A 20,547-nucleotide genomic window follows, 5' to 3' on the forward strand; every position below is an offset into this window, starting at 1 on the left:
CGCTACCACTGGCTTATGAGGGCCTATCTCATAACTGCATATATTACCGTTACACTTGTGAGTGGGCATTTGTCTGTTTTTAATGTTCCATAAACTTATTGTTATACTTTAATGCACTAGGTGTGCGCCTGTTTTTTTTTCTCTTTTCTTCCATATATATATATATATATATATATATATATATATATATATATATAAAATATTATATATATATATATGTGTGTAAAACAGACAGTGAATCCCAGCGCTTCTCCACTGAGCTGGGATTCAGTGTCTGTTTTACACAAATGTAAGGCCAATGTTTTCACTAGCTGCATGCTCCCTACACGGAGAAGCGCTGTGAATATATATATATTTGTTTACATTTTATGTTGGGCCGAATTAAATCCTTAGCAGCATTCTCCTAGTGGGCACCACTATTTTACATTAGTATACATTTAGCATTGGGACCTGCTACTGAGACTTACCTTGGTGTGGTTAGCAGGCTTATCATTATTTGATTAAATTATGTAACCAAAAGTCTCCTTTGTTTTACAGATTTAGTTTTCACTGTGAATATTTATTTTCCCATTTGTTGGTGGCTCTTTGGAGAAGCGCTGGGATTCACTATATATATATATATATATAAAATATTATATTTATATTTATATATATATATATATATATATATATATATATATTTATATTTATATATTTATATATATATATATATATATATATATATATATATATATATATATATATATATATATATATATATATATATATATATAAAACCATAATACTGAGTTAAATTATGGTGAGTAAAAAAAGTGACAAAAACCCTCCACAGGAAAGCAAATATGCAAATATAGCTGTATGCTCATTTGCATGTCTTAGGCAGGTCTGCAACCCCGCCTTTCCCCATTATCACCCAGCATACAGCACTTCCACTGCAGCAAGGGATTCTGGGAAATGACATGCAAATGAGCACACAGTGTCACTTTTTGCCTCAATAACCATTTTCCTATAGGGAACCATGTTAAAAATGGTTATTGAGGCAAAAAGTGACACTGTGTGCTCATTTGCATGTCATTTCCCAGAATCCCTTGCTGCAGTGGAAGTGCTGTATGCTGGGTGATAATGGGGAAAGGCGGGGTTGCAGACCTGCCTAAGACATGCAGATGAGCATACAGCTATATTTATATGTATATATATATATATATATATATATATATATATATATATATATATATATATATATATATATATATATATATATATATATATGTGTGTGTGTGTGTGTAAAACAGACAGTGAATCCCAGCGCTTCTCCACTGAGCTGGGATTCACTGTCTGTTTTACACAAATGTAAGGCCAATGTTTTCACCAGCTGCATGCTCCCTACACGGAGAAGCACTGTGAATGTATATATTTGTTTACAATATATATATATATATATATATATATATATATATATATATATATATATATATATATATATATATATATACAAATACAACTATATGCTCATCTGCATGTCTTAGGCAGGTCTGCAACCCCGCCTTTCCCCATCATCACCCAGCATACAGCACTTCCACTGCAGCAAGGGATTCTGGGAAATGACATGCAAATGAGCACACAGTGTCACTTTTTGCCTCAAAAACCATTTTTAATATGGTTCCCTATAGGCTTAAGCTTGCTGCATGGTCACAGCTTTGTGCACAGCCAGGGTTAAGGTGCATACCCAGAAAACCACCCACAGACAGCTGTTTCGACCTTGATGGGTCTCATCAGTGTGGGGTTGATTTTAACTGGGTATGCATGAGAGGCTATGGGATAGGCCAAACCATAATACTGAGTTAAGTTATGGTGAGTAAAAAAAGTGACAAAAACTTCTCGGCCTTTTGGCTAAGATCAAGTGTAGGGTCTGTCCTGTGAAGGACAGTCCCGTCGTGACTGCACTTGGTCCTCTGGTCATGGCCGGGAAGTGCGGATATGTAGCCCGGGCTATTTTATCACGGCACCCCAGGAGTGGTTAACCTGGTGGAGTCAAGTGTTCCCACACGCACTTCGACTTTTGCACGGATAATTTGCACACCCCTACATTTTCTGCACTGGCACCCCTTATTGCCTTCCGCTGAGGGGTTCGCCACTATTTTTTCTACCAGCCAGGCTTCCGGGTCTGGCGTGCACTTGTGCACATTTTGTTGTTTCGTCTGAGCACTTCCTGCACTGCATTGCACAGCGCACTGGAGCAGTCGCACCATGGATTGTGTTTTTTTTTGTTTGGGTTATCAGTCACCTAATTTTCTTCGGAGAATGCAAGTCTGTGTGCTGGTCGGTGGTCGCCATCCCTCGGGAGAAGACTGCGGTGGGCGAGTAGGCGCGAACTGAAAGCCCTAAAGACTTGGACCCTCCTGCGGCGTCTGCTGCACTAGGAGGGAACAGGATGGACGTCGGATTCTTCGGATGACGACGTCGGTGTAACATCAGGACTTTTCCTGGCCCTCGTGGCTGAAGAGGACTGACCATGTCATGGACTTGCAGCTCCCCGGAGCCTATAGTCACAAGTTTTGCGCACCTGGTCTCACTTGACCATGAGCACGGTTTTTAGAGGTGAAATCACTTTTTCACCACCCGGGCTACAAAAAAAGAAAAAAGCTGGGTTTACTGGCTATGCATCTTAACCCTGGCTGTGCTTAAAGCTGTGACCATGAAGCAAGCTTAAGCCTATAGGGAACCATGTTTAAAATGGTTTTGAAGCAAAAAGTGGCACTGTGCTCATTTGCATGTAATTTCCCAGAATCCCGTGCTGTGTGCTGGGTGATAATGGTGAAAGGTGGGGTTGTAGACCTGCCTAAGACATTCAAATGAGCATACAGTTATATTTCCATTTGCAAGATGCTTTGCTGTGGAGGGGTTTTGTCACTTTTTTTACTCACCATAGCTAAACTAAGTATATATATATATATATATATATATATATATATATATATATATATATATATATATATATATATATATATATATATATATATATATATACCATAATACTGAGTTAAGTTATGGTGAGTAAAAAAAGTGACAAAAACCCTCCACAGGAAAGCAAATATGCAAATACAACTGTATGCTCATCTGCATGTCTTAGGCAGGTCTGCAACCCCGCCTTTCCCCATTATCACCCAGCATACAGCACTTCCACTGCAGCAAGGGATTCTGGGAAATGACATGCAAATGAGCACACAGTGTCACTTTTTGCCTCTAAAACCATTTTTAACATGGTTCCCTATAGGCTTAAGCTTGCTGCATGGTCACAGCTTTGAGCACAGCCAGGGTTAAGGTGCATACCCAGAAAACCACCCACAGACAGCTTTTTTTTTTTTTTCCTCCCGAGAGGGTACACCCTCTCGCTCATCGGATCCCAGTCCACTTCAGTGGATAGGGAGCTTGCCCTTGGACTGTCCAACCGAAGTCAGACCCGCCCTCAGTGCCCAGTTTCCCTGAAGGTTTCAGCCCGAAAGCCTAGGTCTCCAGGGACATTGATGCCTTCCTCCGTTAGGATTCAGGACATCCATCTCTTCCTCCCTCTGGCCCGAGACCCGCAAGGGAGTTCGCATCATCTCCCCTCTTTCGAGGGTTGTGCGGGTACACCCCAGCCCCGAAGGGCTGGTTGTTCGAATGCCATCCCCCCTTAGCCCGAAGGCTCAGGGGTTCTGTGGTCCGGGGTCTGGACACCACCTCTCAACGAGCTAGAGGGCCAAATGCTTGCCACAGACCTTTCCTACTGAAACCCCAGATAGGATAGTACTGCATTTGGTCATAGCTGTGCAGGTCGAGAGGAGCACTCATATCGCCTTGATCTTAGACCTTTATGGGTCTCATCAGTGTGGGGTTGACTTTAACTGGGTATGCAAATAGGCTATGGGATAGGCTATACCATAATACTGAGTTAAGTTATGGTGAGTAAAAAAAGTGACAAAAACCCTCCACATGAAAGCAAATATGCAAATACAACTGTATGCTCATCTGCATGTCTTAGGCAGGTCTGCAACCCCGCCTTTCCCCATTATCACCCAGCATACAGCACTTCCACTGCAGCAAGGGATTCTGGGAAATGACATGCAAATTAGCACACAGTGTCACTTTTTGCCTCAAAAACCATTTTTAACATGGTTCCCTATAGGCTAATATCCTGACCCAACACTGCACCAGAGTCACACAAATATCACCGCAGATGTTATGAGCCTTAGGCACCGCATATATATACACACAGGGCACGTAGTGATGTTGTAAGACTCCTACTTGGAAGTCTTTTTATTTAAAAGTGACGAATCTACAGCTGACCAATAGTTACACTTTCATAGTTTGAGTGTGGGTTTCACTAACTGGCACTTATTTGCTGTGCCTGTGTGTATATATGTGCGGTGCCTAAGGCTCATAACATCTGCGGTGATATTTGTGTGACTCTGGTGCAGTGTTGGGTCAAGATATTAGGCTTTGCCACATTAACCTGCTCTCCTAGGGAGTTGCACCTTTTCTGCTGCATACACCTCTAGTCTCTGTCTGGATTACACTATATCTATGACAATCACTATGTGTATTTGACCTAGTATTACCACCTTATTAGGAGCAGTAGTCTGTTATTAGGACTTTTTCATACCTTACTTTCTATCCAGTGAGCTCCCCACCTATGATTGTAACTTCTTCACCTATCTGGTATTATCAATATATGGGATTTACAGGTGCAAACTTAGCTTTGGTCCTAGGTGGTCTACCAATACCACGGCTGTATCTGCCTTGTATCTCCTAGATTATTAGCTTTATTTGCTATTCAGTGACTTATATCTAGAGTAGATGGAAGACAGTCGTCATATTTAATTTCATCTATTTTTAATCTTGGTTACACCTACATTATCGGTAATATATGTTTTATGTAATGTCAATAAAGGTTATATTTTAAATGTATGTGGTGTGCATCTAAGTGAATTCTATTCTGAGTGCACTGCCTTGTGTGCTCGTCACCTGATTCACTTCAGTTCACAGGTTTGCACCCACGTGATAATTATCGACTTTTCAATAAATTAGTATGGTTCCTAGTTGATCACTCCCTATCCTTTTCTTTGTTTTTGTATATATATATATATATATATATATATATATATATATATATATATATATATATATATACTGGCTATATATATATATATATACTGGCTATATATATATATATATATATATATATATATATATATATATATATATATATATATATATATATACATATACACAAACACACACACAGTGGTCGACAAATCACCCAAAAATCTACTCTCCATTTAGCCCCACCCGCAGCCCGCCCTTAGTACTGCCCCCAGTCCTGCTTTTTAAAAAAATAAATGTAATAAATTCCTAGTAAGAACAACATGTGTTTTTGACATAACATTTATACTTAACTACAATTAGTCCTTGTTACATAATTACGTGTGTGTGTGTGTGTGTGTGTGTGTGTGTGTGTGTGTGTGTGTGTGTGTGTGTGTGTGTGTGTGTGTGTGTGTGTGTGTGTGTGTGTGTGTGTGTGTGTGTGTGTGTGTGTGTGTGTGTGTGAATGTTGGATCTAGAAATAAAAGCCAGATGTGAATGACTAGTTTCCTGAACCCTTTAACCAGTGTCTGGACGCCCCCGCTTCACAATATCTAAAGCAGCAATCCCGCCTGGGATCTTACCTGATCCGCAGTCCCTCAATGTCCAGGTACCCTCATTCCAGCAATGTTATACATTGGAGGGGAGGTGTTCCCTATCTGTCTTCTGGGTTAGGGGGGATTCCGATGTCTCCCGTATGAAGCTTGAGTCAGATCTGGAAGAAAGCAGTATAGGTTATTTCGGTGTAGTATAAGGCAGTTAAGATATACAGGGTAAATAAGATATCCAGATCCACAGTGAGAGAGACACAGCGAGAGAGAGACACAGAGAGAGAGAGAAAGAGAGAGAGAGAGAGAGAGAGAGAGAGAGAGAGAGAGAGAGAGAGAGAGAGAGAGAGAGAGAGAGAGAGAGACAGAGAGAGAGAGACAGAGAGAGAGAGACAGAGAGAGAGACAGACAAACATAGAGACAGACAGACAGAGACAGACAGACAGAGACATACACCAAGACCGAGAGAGACAGACAGAGTGTGTGGGTGCGACAGAGAGGAGAGAGAGTGTGGGTGCGACAGAGGGTGACAGAGAGAGACATGCAGAGGGTGACAGGCAGAGGGGTGGATGACTGGGTGGGTGGGTGGGTGTATTCACTGTATTCACTCATACACACACACACACTCACAGACAGACACAGACAGACACAGACGAGACAAGGGATGTCGCACATGAGACAGGTACTGAGGGTTTGATCTCCCCGGAGGCCCCGCTGTAATTACCTGCCCGGGGCTCTCCTCTCTCCCCTTGTCCTCCTCGGCAGCAGCATTTCCACCTGCATCGCCATAATGTGACACAGCCCCCCCAAGTGCCGCGCTATCAACGCTACCGGCAGCGAGGCTCGCCCCATCAGGACACCGCAGGCCGCCGCCACCGCCAGCCAATCAAGGGAGAGCTCCCGAGAGGGATGCGCGAGCGGAGGCGTGCTCTGGCTGCCACGACTGACGGGCGCGACAGGGGAGGAGGGAAAGCGCTGCTCAGAGAGGCGGGGGAGGAGGGAAAGAGCTGCTCAGAGAGGCGGGGGAGGAGGGAAAGAGCTGCTCAGAGAGGCGGGGGAGGAGGGAAAGAGCTGCTCAGAGAGGCGGGGGAGGAGGGAAAGCGCTGCTCAGAGAGGCGGGGGAGGAGGGAAAGCGCTGCTCAGAGAGGCGGGGGAGGAGGGAAAGCGCTGCTCAGAGAGGCGGGGGAGGAGGGAAAGAGCTGCTCAGAGAGGCGGGGGAGGAGGGAAAGCGCTGCTCAGAGAGGCGGGGGAGGGAAAGAGCTGCTCAGAGAGGCGGGGGAGGAGGGAAAGAGCTGCTCAGAGAGGCGGGGGAGGAGGGAAAGCGCTGCTCAGAGAGGCGGGGGAGGAGGGAAAGCGCTGCTCAGAGAGGCGGGGGAGGAGGGAAAGAGCTGCTCAGAGTGGCGGGGGAGGAGGGAAAGCGCTGCTCAGTGAGCCGGAGGCGGGGTAATCTCCCGCAGCAACATGAACGCGCCTCCGGCTTTTTTTCACCTAATTTAAGACCTGCTAAGGAACAGATGATTGTTATTATGTCCTGATATGTAAAACCATGGAATTCAAAGAGGGTGTACTTTCTTTTCCACATGACTGTAAACTGTACTTTATATATAAAAGTCTTCCGTTGTAAACCTAAGGAAAACATGGCAGCAGATTTAGAAAAAGAAAGACTATTGCTTTCTCTAGGATTTTTTATGTTCTTTGATAGAGCTGGTGCTGTCTTTGCACTAGATTTCCAGCTGTTAGACTTTGATACATAGGCCCTTATCCTGTAACGCAGGGTTGCGCAAATTGGGTGGGGTGGTTACAGAGGTCTTGTGCTCTTCCCCAAATCATTTAAATGAAATGCCGGGGAGCGCGCGAGGCAGTAGCGTAGCTAGACAATGTGCGGGCCCCTCGGGGAGGGCCCTATCATGAGTGAACATATTCTGTAGATCCCCCCAGCATGTTGGCGGCCCTGCGTGCCCCCACTTCTTTTACGCCTCACTCTCCTCTATTCACCCCTCTTTCCTCATTTTTTTTCTCTCCCCCGTCTTACATCCTCTTCCTCACTACCCCCTTTTTCCTCTCACACTCTTCTCCCCCCCTCCTCTCTCAGCTATCACTCAGTAACCCCCCCCCCTTCCACACTAAATCCAGCTCCCTTAATCCTCCCCTCCACAATAAATTTCCCCCTCCACCCCTGGCCGGCCACACACACACACACACACACACACACACACACACACACACACACACACACTTTCCCCCCACACTATCCCCCCCCCACACACACACACACAATTTCCCCACACACACACATACAATTCCCCCCTACAATACAGTTCCCCCCACAAAATACACAAATTAGAATAACCACCTACACGCACACTACAATAACATAACCTCTCTCCCCCGCCACCGCCCCCTCTCCCCCCTCACCCTCACACAGGTGGTTGAAAGACACAGGTGCACAGTATACTGCACAGTAACATCTTTTAATAAAGTTAACTATAAACAACTGTGTAAAGAATGAAAAAACTATTTTAAAAATGCTGTAATATAAAGATTGTTATCACGCCGGCCTGCACAAAATACGGCACCACTCGCCCCCCACCCTCCGGGGGGGGAGGGGTTGTTGATGAGTGGGACTGCTGAAAGGTGCTGGGAGAGAGTATTAGGGTGCTGGGGGGGAACGGCTGAAAGGTGCTGGGAGAGAGTATTAGGGTGCTGGGGGGAACGGCTGAAAGGTGCTGGGAGAGAGTATTAGGGTGCTGGGGGGAACGGCTGAAAGGTGCTGGGAGAGAGTATTAGGGTGCTGGGGGGAACGGCTGAAAGGTGCTGGGATTGAGTATGAAGGGTGCTGGGGGGAACTGCTGAAAGGTGCTGGGGGATATTATGAAGGGTGCTGGGAGGAACTGCTGAAAGGTGCTGGGAGAGAGTATGAAGGGTGCTGGGGGGAACTGCTGAAAGGTGCTGGGAGAGAGTATGAAGGGTGCTGGGGGGAACTTCTGAAAGGTGCTGGGATTGAGTATGAAGGGTGCTGGGGGAAACTACTGAAAGGTGCTGGGGGAGATGATGATGAAGGGTGCTGGGGGGAGGGTGATGTGACATGCAGGGGGAGGGTGATGTGACATGCAGGGGGAGGGTGATGTGAGATTCAGGGGGGGTCATGTGAGATGCAGGGGGAGGGTGATGTGAGATGCAGGGGGGGATATGAGGATGATGAGGGGTGCTGGGGAAGATATGATGATGATGATGATTTTACCCGTGCGGCCCGAATCTGTTTTCCTTGGAGCAGTTCGGCCCTTCTCACTTTACAAGTTGTGCAGGCCTGTTATAACGTGTTACCTCAATTGCTTGCACTGAGACACAAAGCACACTGACAGAGCAATCTGTAACTCAGAGGAGCACAAACTTTTGCAGCTGCGCCCCTGCTTTCCCCCCGTTGGTGCTCGCGCCCCCTCCCTTACCTTGATGTGGCGTACGCCGCGGGGTCATGTGACGTCATGTCACGTGACCTGCAGCATCATTTGACGCGTGTGATGTCACGTCACATGACCCCGCAGCGTCATTTGACACCGCGGTGCTAAGGACACGAGTGACGCCGGCATAGTCAAGGTAAGTTTAGCGTTGCAGAGGCATCACGCGACCCCCCGGCATTTAATTTAAATGCCTCTGGGAACAACGCCCCTGCAACAGCCCCACTTTGCGCACCGCTGCTGTAACTGACACATTTACACACACAGCATACTGACACACTGATGCACACTGACAGACTGAAACACACAGCAAATTGACACATGCACATCAAACTGACACACAAACACAGCAAATTGACACACAGCAAATTGACACATAATTACACACAGCATACCTTCCCACAGCAGCACAAAGTAACTCCTCCCCCTGATATCACAGAGAGCAGGGGCAGGCAGAGTTCTGCAGCTCTCTGCCTCAGTTCCGCCCCAGCCTCTGCTGCCTGCTCTCTGCTCCCACCCCCAGCCTCTGCTGCCTGCTCTCTGCTCCCACCCCCAGCCTCTGCTGCCTGCTCTCTGCTCCCACCCCCAGCCTCTGCTGCCTGCTCTCTGCTCCCAGCCTCTGCAAACCCCTCCCTCCTACTGCCAGCTCCTGATCCAGCCGGCAAGTTGCTGTTAAGGGGACCGGAGGAGGAAGGGAGCCTAGACTTCTGTGGTTGTCGGCTAGACGGCTGGGCCAAATGTCCCGGCTTTCCCCCCCTGTCGGCAGCCCTGAGCGGGCCCCCGGGCTTTACTGGTGCGAGGCCTCTGTAACTGACTTACCTTGGCTTCTGGGCGATGCATCGCCATGGCAACATGGCATTAAATGACCCTGCGGCATACTTTGATGCCGCGTGCCATGGTAATGCACGTGAAATGCCGCTGTGGGATTCACGTGACGTCACATGACCCCACGGTGGCATTTGACGCCGGTTCCTAGGTAAGGGGGGGGGGGGGGCGAGCACTGGGGCTGAGCAGGCAGGGGGGCTTAGCGCAGAATGTTTGCGCACCCCTGCAGTAAAGGATTTGGGACTGAGCCGGATCAACGCTAGTCACATTGTACAGCATAAGGACCAGAAAAAAAAGGGTGATAACTAGGCAGTATTTATAATCTTCTCTGGTTTGTGGCTTTTAGGTGGTGTTTGAGTAGACTGCTTCATTGCCACAGGACACAGCAGGGGGAGGGTTGGGAGGAGGGTGTAAAGAAAATGTTAATCTATAATTCTAGAAAATAACATTACATAATAACCTTGCTACTGAGACAGCAACCATGTTCAGACTAATGGGTGAAAAACAATGAAGCCGTTGTCTCTGAATAGGATGCTGGCTGTACACTTCTTTAACCCAATCTCCACTGTGCAATCTGGTTAAAAGAGCAGACTAACATGTAAGGGCACCCCCTGAAGGGAGGAGAAGCGAAGTGTGTTACATTCAAGGTGCTCATTTGCATGGCTAACCCAACTCCCGCAGTTCACGTGCTGTATGATGTTTGCAAGACTAGACTATTCCTGTATGAGATAGCTGAATGCTCTCTTGAGCTTTCTGTGTTTTTAAAGGGAAACTAGTAAGTCTTTATCAGTAACACAACAATATGTGTATTTCCTCTGTGCCTCAGTACCCACATGAAGTGAGTGGAGCTCCGATGTATCTGTACGAGGTGGCAACAGAGTCTGTGTGTGAATCTGCTGCACGGCTTCTCTTTATGAGCATTAAATGGGCGAAGAGTGTCCCCGCGTTTTCTACTCTGTCATTACAAGACCAGGTAAGTTACAAGCAAATAGAAATAAAACAGGCACCTTATAGCTGCCGTGCAACTTAGATAGGTCAGAAATATTCTCCTTTTAGAAATTGCATTTTACTTTCTCATCCTGATCACATATTTCACTGCTCATTCAGACAGCAAATTTACATTTCAGAAGAATATTACCAAACCATATGTTTTGTGGAACCTTTTAAACATGGCGGCAATTGTGATGAGCTTTTCACTCACAACCTTGTAATCACGGCAGCATTCTCTCCATTTTGACACGTGAACCTTAACCAGCTTGTCACACAGGCATTTACCATTTCTACTTTGTAGAAAACGCGTTTTTACATTTCGGGCCTAAATTTGACTGCTAGAAAAAGAAATGAATTGCGGTGCAGTGTGTCGATGGCCTTTCTGGCAGCAAAGCGATACACGGTTTAATAAGGACTATGACAGACAACAAGCCACATTTACTATGCTGCACTTGTGCCAGTGAACAGCAGCAACATAAACTGAGTAAAACTGAGTATTACAGGACTTGATCTTTGTTACAAATTCATTATCTCTTGGTGACTAGGATTTTTTTTTATAAAGATTGCACAAACAAAATAACACGGGGAAAAGTCTTACTTAGACAATAATAATTAAAACAAAAAAGGTCTGCATTCTGATAAATACTTTTTTTTTTAGATTGAGTGCCAACTCTTTCTTATTGTATAAGAGTTTTGTTCCCATGCTATTTTGTTAGTGAGATATTTAGGCTCTATTTTGGGGTGGCCCTGTTTTGGGATATTGCACCTTCTATTTCAATTCTTTTTGTGACTTGATTACTTTTTTTTAAATCTATTTTTGAGTATTCCCCCGCATGAAGATTAGCAGATACTTTAGCTCTGGAGAAGATATGATTGTAATTTAGGATGGGGTAGTTTTTCGCTGGCTGTCTCTGCATTGAGCATTTGATTTGTGGCATCGGACAAATTAGTGTCGCCTTGAGAGTTCACATGCAATCACCTTATAAGGATGTACCTCAGAGGTAACATGGAAACCCACAAAAAACAGCAGACTGGAATACGTGTAAACTGACTGGGTTTATTGTTACACAAAGGAAACACATTTGGGGAAACAAAATGGAGTTTGCAAAGTGTGCAGAGCTACAAGCAAAAGGCTAAGGTAGCTAAAAGAATAAACAAGGACAGGGGGCAAATAATGCTAAGGGAAATAACAGTACAAACCAAGCTTAGCTGCAAGAATTGCAGTGCTACATGCAATAGCAATAGTAGCAGGGGACAAATAATAAACAGGGGTCAAAGTTCAAAGGGAATACTAGACAATAAACAAGACGATACCTGAAGATCGGTAGAACTGGGAGACTGATGAAAAAGGAACAGGGAAAGACATAGCGCTAGGAAACAAAGAATAACCTGACAAAAACAGAAAGGCCAGCGCAACATACAAACTGACTCACCATACAGTATAGTGCAATACCTCAGTGCTTATCTGCTCATGAAAAAAAGGTCATTTAGTTAAACCCTTTGGCCAAAAGGTTATAAGCCTGCAGCCACGTCACAGCACGCCCAATCTGCAGGTCCTAACACTACCTGGCACAATTCTCATGCACCTCTCTTTTCTGCTGGAGGGAGACAGACCATACTGGGTCTGTGATACACAGGATCATGATAAAACCTGCTAATTGGAAAGTGGGGCGGGGAGAGCTTTACACCATGGGGAGGAGGGCCACACCTCCAAGTAACAACAGCTGCATAACCCATCAAGCTCCAGAACCCCAAAACCAAACCTCACATCATATATATACAGCATATATATTAGTGTCAAAAAGCAGTGCTACTGAGCGTGGCAAGATATACAAACAAAGAATAACCTGACTCCAGACCTGTAAACAGAAAGATGACAAGGAAACAGCAGACTGGATGGGGTTTATACCCAAACTAAAATGGCAGCTACATGGACTGTTTTAGTTCTAACGAGTCATGGACCTGAACGTGACTCCTCTGTGCGTCCCTACAGGTCAACGAGCAGTACTACAGGAGGGAATCATGACACCTCTTCATGTGTTTTTCTATTGTTCTCATGAACGCTATCACAACCTGAAAAGAATACATTACGTGTATATATATATATTTGTTGAGCAAAAAGTGTTAAATAGTTGTAACGTGTGCACTGTTTCCGCTGCATCCGTTACCAGACACCAGCATTTTTGACAAATGTGGTTCATTTGAAAAGTGCTCACACTGTTTAGTGAATTCAGCAGTTTGGCCAAACCAGGATTCCCGTGCTTATAACTCATCTATAAAGTCTGCGAATTAAGATTACCATCAATGCTAATGCATGCATGAGCATATATACGTAAACAGCATACGCAAGTACAGACACACTGTGGTGGGAGGGAGTTTCTGATAAGAAATGGAAAAAAAAACATTGATTTCCCTGCAAAACTGAAATATAGTTGGAAACACCATTGTTTATTCCCCATTGCCTCCTATCCCCCAGTCTTTAAATTGTAGATTGTATACTTTAAATCGATTTAGTTCTGAAGGGACCACTTATAAAATAATTTAATCTAAACAGCACAATATGTTACAGACCCCTTATTCACAAGTATCATTGACAAAACATAATTGAGATACAATATTCAGATATAAAGAGTTCTAAAGAGCCAGCATAGCAACTGTGACATAATGGGGACTTGTATGGTTGATGTGCTCATAAACCTATCATTCGTATATTGTTTGGCAGCTGATGCTCCTGGAAGACGCATGGAGGGAGCTGTTTGTTCTAGGAATAGCACAATGGGCCATCCCAGTTGATGCTAGCACGCTACTGGCTGTATCTGGTAAGGACTGCTCAATTTAGTGACTTTGTTGTAGAAATTAACATTAAAATGCTTTACTGGGAATAAGAACAACATGTGAAGAATAACAAATCCCAGCTGAACAATAGACTATACCTGTCATTTATAAATCTATATTTAAATGCAAATAGTGTTGTCTTGTATTCATAACTGCTTGTATCGTTATTGAAATGCAAATCACTGTGTTTGCTATCGTCCAAAGAGTATTTTATAATAAAACACAGTCTACGCTGAAATCGTTTATCTCAGGCTGCCAGTTAGATAGATGTTAAGTGGTAAAGATTTGCTGAGAATTGAAACAAAGTGACAGAAAAAAAAATACATTTAAGGTGGATATATTTTGATTTCAGGAATGAACAACGATAACACAGATTCACAGAAGCTGAATAAGATCATCACCGAAATACAGGCTTTGCAAGAGGTGGTGGCTAGATTTCGGCAACTCAGGCTAGACGCCACTGAATTTGCCTGTCTCAAATGCATTGTCACTTTTAAGGCTGGTATGTAGCTATGTATTGTAAGAAGTGTATGATGAAGAAAACTTCAGCTTGTGCTAGTGGCACATGAGTTGTAAACTGAGTCTCACCTAGTGATCCGGGTCGAGCTATATTTGCCTGGTGTCTTAAGCACAGAAAAATATGTGAGCCCACATTTAATAGGAGGTTCTATTCTATAAGACTCAATAGGTAATTAGTGATTAATGCGCTCCAGCGCTGGATCTATTCATATGAATAATAACATGGACATGAAAGATTGGGACTAGTGAGATGAATAAAGATGTAAAGTCCTCTGTGGGGGCCAATGGTTCCCTGAAGATGAGGCTGTTGGTAAAGCCCCTATATATTCCTCATGGGGATGGTCCCAGGACTCACAGCATAGCATAAATCAGTATAAGTTCAAGAATACTCACATAATGTCCGAATCACAAATGTCCCAAATCGCGTGCAGCCCAGTGAAGTAAACTGATGCAATGTAGAGAAGAAAACTGGCGCACAGCCAATGAGTGGGTCACCAAGAGATAAGCTGAAAAAATATCCTTTATTGATCCGTAAAAACGAAGGAGAGCCCCTCCTACGCGTTTCGTGTATGGAAATACACGTTATCAATTTAATCAAAATAATCAATTCCTTGATAAAGTGTATTTCCATACACGAAACGCGTAGGAGGTGCTCTCCTTCATTTTAATGGATCAATAAAGGATTTTTATTTTCAGCTTATCTCGTGGTGACCCACTCATTGGCTGTGCGTCAGTTTTCTTCTCTACATTGCATCTATTCTATAAGACACCTGCTGGTCCCTGGAAGCACCTTCCAGCCCATTCACTTAAATAGGGCAAAGTGTGTCTTCCAAAGCCAGGAGGCATCTTATGAAACAGTACAGCTATTAAAATATATATTTAATTATATTAAGCTCTTCTGGAGAGGGACTCACTGTACCTGTAGTAATAATAATAATACCCAATCTTTAAAACAAAAGGGCTAGCAATTTTGTTTTACCAACGACAACTACCTTTACAGTGACCGTTACACATTGTGAAATGCTTCAGCCTTTTGGAGCAAAAAAATCTTTGCACTTAAAGATGTCCTTCGATCGAATTATCAGAGCTACTTTATAACTTCACTCTCACCAGCTGATTACACTAGAAGTTGCTGCTTCCATTAAGGGTACATGCTCATGCAAATGCAATGTAGGCTGCCTAGTGTCCATCCATCTTTGCATCGTCGGCTAGGTTTTGTTCCAGACCTGCATTTGATTTGGAAAGCAAATAAAATGAACCTGAATGCACAGTCTCACCTGCCAAATCCCCCCACCCCCATTTCAATAATATTATCGCTCCCTCGTGCCGTTTTATATAGTAATGCTAATAGTAATTACTAATGATTTTTGAGAGGTCAAAGTGACTTAAAAAAGTCACCTTAAGGTGTCTGACTTTAAAACATTCTCAGTTTATTAGACATTAGGGGAAAGCTATCAGAGCCGTATTTTAGAAATACTTCTACAATATTTATGCAGGAAAGGAGAAAGGATTCATGCAATAAACCTGCTTTTCTTTAAATAGAAAAGGGAAGCTATACGTTTGTCAGTGAAAAAGCAGTGGTACTCTGGACTTGTAAATAAAGAGGTAGTGGCACTCTGTACCATCTAGTATCACACTTTGACCACTGGCTACAGTGCTTTTAATGGTTTAATGTTGTTTTGTGTAGTCGTTTCAGCGAGGAATCCGTAATAACCACCTTTGCAATAGAAAGTGTATTAACCCCAAGCAAGGAATTCTAAGAACTGCAGACCTATTCCCTCTAAACAAAGATACATTGGAAAAATATAATAAAAGGGATGGGAGATACACTAAAACAGGGATGCTCAACTCCAGTCTTCAAGATCTCCCACCACCACCACCCCCCCCCCCCCCCCAACAAGTCAGGTTGTAAGGGTATCCCAACTTGAGCCCAGGTGGCTCAATTTTCGACTGAGCCACTGATTGAGCCACCTGTGCTCAAGCTGGGATATCCTTAATCTGACCGGTTGGGGGGTCTTGAGGGCTACGTTGAGCACCACTGCACTAAAAGAAGGTAATTCTGCTACACATCACCCCCTTTTTACCAGACACTTGTCATTTTTCCCTGGTGTGTCTTGTCTGTGCTCTACTGATTCCTTGTATGACTAACGGCGTGTTGTTCTTCCGTTCTAGTGCCTACGCACAGTGGTTCCGAGCTGAGGAGTTTCCGAAACGCTGCCGCCATAGCAGCATTGCAGGACGAAGCTCAGCTCACTCTAAACAGCTACATACACACCAGGTGAACGTGACTTCCATATCCCCGGCATAGGCACACTACAACAACAAGGAACTTATTTATTCAGTGTTACCCAATAAACAGGCCCCACATGGTTCCAAACACATGAAGTTGTGGCCAGAATGTTCTGGTTTAATACTTTCTTATGGGTTTGAGCGTAACTAATAGTCGGTAATATAAGACAGCAGATGGCGCATTCCAATAGCTAGAACACATTGCATCACTGGGGGTGTTTGTTTACCTGAAGGTAGTTATCATTTCAATTAGAAGTAAAAATTGAGATGTAAAAACTCGGAATAGTGATACTCCGGATCTCTGTAAACTGCTGCATATTCTTTTTGAGTGGCGGAAATGTTTTCACCTTAAAAGCCAGAACCTTTGCATTGAAAAGCAACACAGGCTTCTTTGTTGTGTTTTAGATGCATGTTCTAGTCGTTTTATGCTCTATAACGCCCGCTGAACCAGCAGCAAAAAGGCATTCTTATATATTGAACTTCCTGTGCATACAGTATCACTGTATACAGAAAACAGAGAGCACCGTTTGTCACTTTCCTGGTCCCTCTTACACTTTTTTTTATTTTTAACACTTTTTTTAGTGCAACAATGCAACTAACAAATAAACAGCCAAAGCTTACAATATGTTAATTTACAGAGCTGTACAATAATGTCGCTACAATGGAAAAAACTTGTTATGCACTGGCACAAATGCAAATCATGTCTTTATACTGAGGAGGTTAAGGACCTCATCATAAACCAAGTTCCATACCTTTTTTTTTGTTCTTTATTGGTGAAAGAACAAAATAATACTAAAAAATAACTCCGTGGTAACATAAGGTTCAAGATAAAGGGGTGCCACAAGCTTGCACCACTGATCCAAGTGTCTTAGAAAAAAGTAGGGACGCTGTTCTTAATTTGAGGGAATTGCAAACCTGTTAAACATCCACGATAAGCTCATTTTAGAAAATGAAAGGATTTTTGTTTGTTTTTTTAAGGAAAGTGTAACTGTAATTTTACACATTGATAAGTAGTAGTACTCTAGGAGGTTTGTAAACTGAAAAACAGTGGTACTTCTTATGCTCTAGTTCCTAACACCATCACACTTTGACCGCCAGCAAACATAAGTGAAGATGCTCTGTATTCTTTAACCATATGATTACAGCAGCTCATCACTTCCCCATTTCACCAGCCTCAGTTTATCAGTTTTGCACTTGGACCTACCAGTGAAAAGAATCCTTACAGATGTGCACGCTGATTTACTGTCATTCGTATAGGTCGGCACTTACTTCTTGAAAGTGTATGTCAGACATTCCATTCTCACTCCCTATGCAGTCTCTGCAAATGTTTTACTGCATCATCTGATTTTACACTGTATATAGAATGTGTGGGACCCTGCTTAGTTGTAAAGATGTGCAATTAATATAGTTTGTGGTTTATTTTTATGTATGAATTAAGGAATTTGTCCAAAGCACACTAATACGTGCGCATATAATGAATCACTACTTATGAGTTGGCCAGGTTAGGAGAAAAAAAAATCTTAATTATTTTTGTTACTTACTGACCAATTAGCTAATAGTGTTTTTTTTTTTTCTTCTTTCTATGCCACAGATACCCTACACAGCCCTGCCGTTTTGGGAAACTCCTATTGCTTCTGCCAGCTTTACGGTCCATAAGCCCATCTACGATAGAAGAAGTTTTTTTCAAGAAAACAATCGGGAATGTTCCAATCACACGGCTGCTTTCAGATATGTACAAATCCAGTGACATCTAACCCCAGCCAAGAACCAATCCTGAAAAGGACGGTTGCAGAGGACTGTTGATAGGGAGATGGGTTAGATATGAACAAGACTTAAGGAGACCAAGATTGGGCATAACAACCCTGTGTGAAAAAGACATCATATTGATGAACAAACGATCAAATTATATTCTACCACACACAAGAGCTTGGCTTCAAGAGCCATTGCATTTCACAAACGTTAAAGGAATTACAAGGAAATGTGTTGTCTGCTTCTCTTTTCAAGAGTGCTGGTAAAAAAACTGCAATTGTACATAAACCATGACATGTTTGTCACCCAGTAGATTGTTCTGCCATACCAATCAAGATGTGCTTGTGTTACACTAATTATCAGGTAGCAGACATTACTTATGTTTTCACATTAATATACAGGTGGCAGACAGAAAGTAGGCAGCCAAGCATTGCTTCTCATTGAAAACTAACTTAGGCCCAAGTGTTTTTTTTTTTTTTTTTTTAAAGTGAAACTTCTTTTGTGGCACTGCTATCCCAAAAAATCTCATAGGGAAAAAAAACTGAAAATGGTCACGAAAAAAATAACGGAAGTGACACTGCGCATGTGGAGAATTGTGTTCTGCGCATGTGCAGAAGCATTTCTACACCCCCCTCCCTCACGTCTCCCTACTGCTGCATCTGACTGCCTCTCAGGAGCACAGTGCTTCTATGACTGGCTCCCTGGGGTCTCCTGGCCGGGGTGTGAGATGCAAACGGCGCCAAGATCCCGGCCCTAGGGAGTCTGTGCTGCTGACCAGTGTTCTGGTATGCCCACATACACACAGATGTAAACACACACACACACACACACATACATACACCCGTGTGTGTGTGTGTGTGTGTGTGTGTGTGTGTACACACACACATATCTCACATTTACAATAAAAACTCCAGAAGTGCACAAAATGAAAGGTTTGTCCACATAACACATTAGACAAATATACAAAAATATACTATCACAACTGTACGGATTTTTAAAAATAAGGGGTATGTGCTGAACACGCGCCTTCACAGCCACACATATACACACACATATATATATATATATATATATATATACACACACACACACACACACACACACACACACACACACACACACACGGGGGGTATGTGCTGAACACACGACTTCACAGTCACAATTCATTGTATTTTATCAATCAAATTGTACTTTCATGTGTATGATAATTATGGCATGAAACACTTTTGACAATGGAAAACACACAGAAGTTTCGCTTATAACGCGTGTGCTTGGCACACACCTTTTTTTTTACTTTTTATAAAAAATCATGCCAAACGCCTACTTTCATTTCATTTATCAAACAGGCAAGTCTTATGAAGAAGAAAAACTGGTAAAACCAAAAGGGGGGGAAAAAAATAATGTATGTTGGTAGAGTACTCAAACCAAAGCAATGGCGTCCACAATCCTTGGCCATGAAACAGAAAAATATGTGAATTTTTAAATTGGAAAACACAATTCAGAACATGTTGACAACGTCATATTACATTATATTTGCTTGAATATTACATGTAAATTGAATACTCTTCTAGGTTCTGTAAAGCAATCACAAAAGAACACCAACTACTTATTGAAGTCCAACAACATATTGAAGGAGGAAACATTTAGTAACAAACAGTTTAAGATAGCTGCATAACTTTCTAAGTTTTGGTGTGTTATTAGGTTCTAGCACTGAGAAAAAAATCAGCACTTCGGCTATCATAGACAAGTGAAACTTGTACAAAGTGTCAACTAATTTGTGAAACTAAAAGTTGTACTCAATTTCTTTACAAAGAATAAAATATATTGAATTTGAGCCATTTTAATATTTCTTTATTCTATACGTTTATATCCTGGAAGTGTCTACAGCAAGGGTGAAGAAAGTGTAGTATGTAAAGTGAAAAATACAATACATGGCTGTTAAGAATGTATACAGTATATGTTGTCTTTAAAAAAAAAGGGTACAGAAAATATTTTATTTTTGCTAATTTGAGAGTTTAGATCAGTTCTTTTCAACCAGTGTTCCAAGGAACCCTTGGGTTCCCCGGGCATCCCTAAAGGGTTCCCTGTAATTTTCAGGTAATTTTAAAATTGTACCAAATACAGAAGAATTTACAATGCATCTGATCACAGACACACTATTAGAGAGGGTTGGGGTTCCTTACAATGCATCTAATCTCAGACGCGCTATTAGAGAG

At 43.0% G+C, this 20,547-nt stretch overlaps 1 protein-coding gene across 1 annotated transcript in view; it reads left to right on the plus strand.

Moving 5' to 3' along the window:
- The window catches only part of NR2E1 (nuclear receptor subfamily 2 group E member 1), a 55,749-nt gene extending 35,584 nt beyond the window's left edge, over positions 1–20,165 (plus strand). Inside the window, exons 5-9 of the mRNA XM_075597569.1 lie at positions 10,776–10,922; positions 13,662–13,758; positions 14,127–14,276; positions 16,466–16,571; positions 18,174–20,165. Of these exons, the coding sequence (XP_075453684.1) occupies positions 10,776–10,922; positions 13,662–13,758; positions 14,127–14,276; positions 16,466–16,571; positions 18,174–18,336 (663 nt within the window). The 3' untranslated portion in view covers positions 18,337–20,165. The remainder of the gene's footprint in view (positions 1–10,775; positions 10,923–13,661; positions 13,759–14,126; positions 14,277–16,465; positions 16,572–18,173) is intronic.
- Positions 20,166–20,547: the final 382 nt, after the last annotated feature.

Source organism: Ascaphus truei, chromosome 4 (assembly GCF_040206685.1).
Source record: "Ascaphus truei isolate aAscTru1 chromosome 4, aAscTru1.hap1, whole genome shotgun sequence".
NCBI lineage: Eukaryota > Metazoa > Chordata > Amphibia > Anura > Ascaphidae > Ascaphus > Ascaphus truei.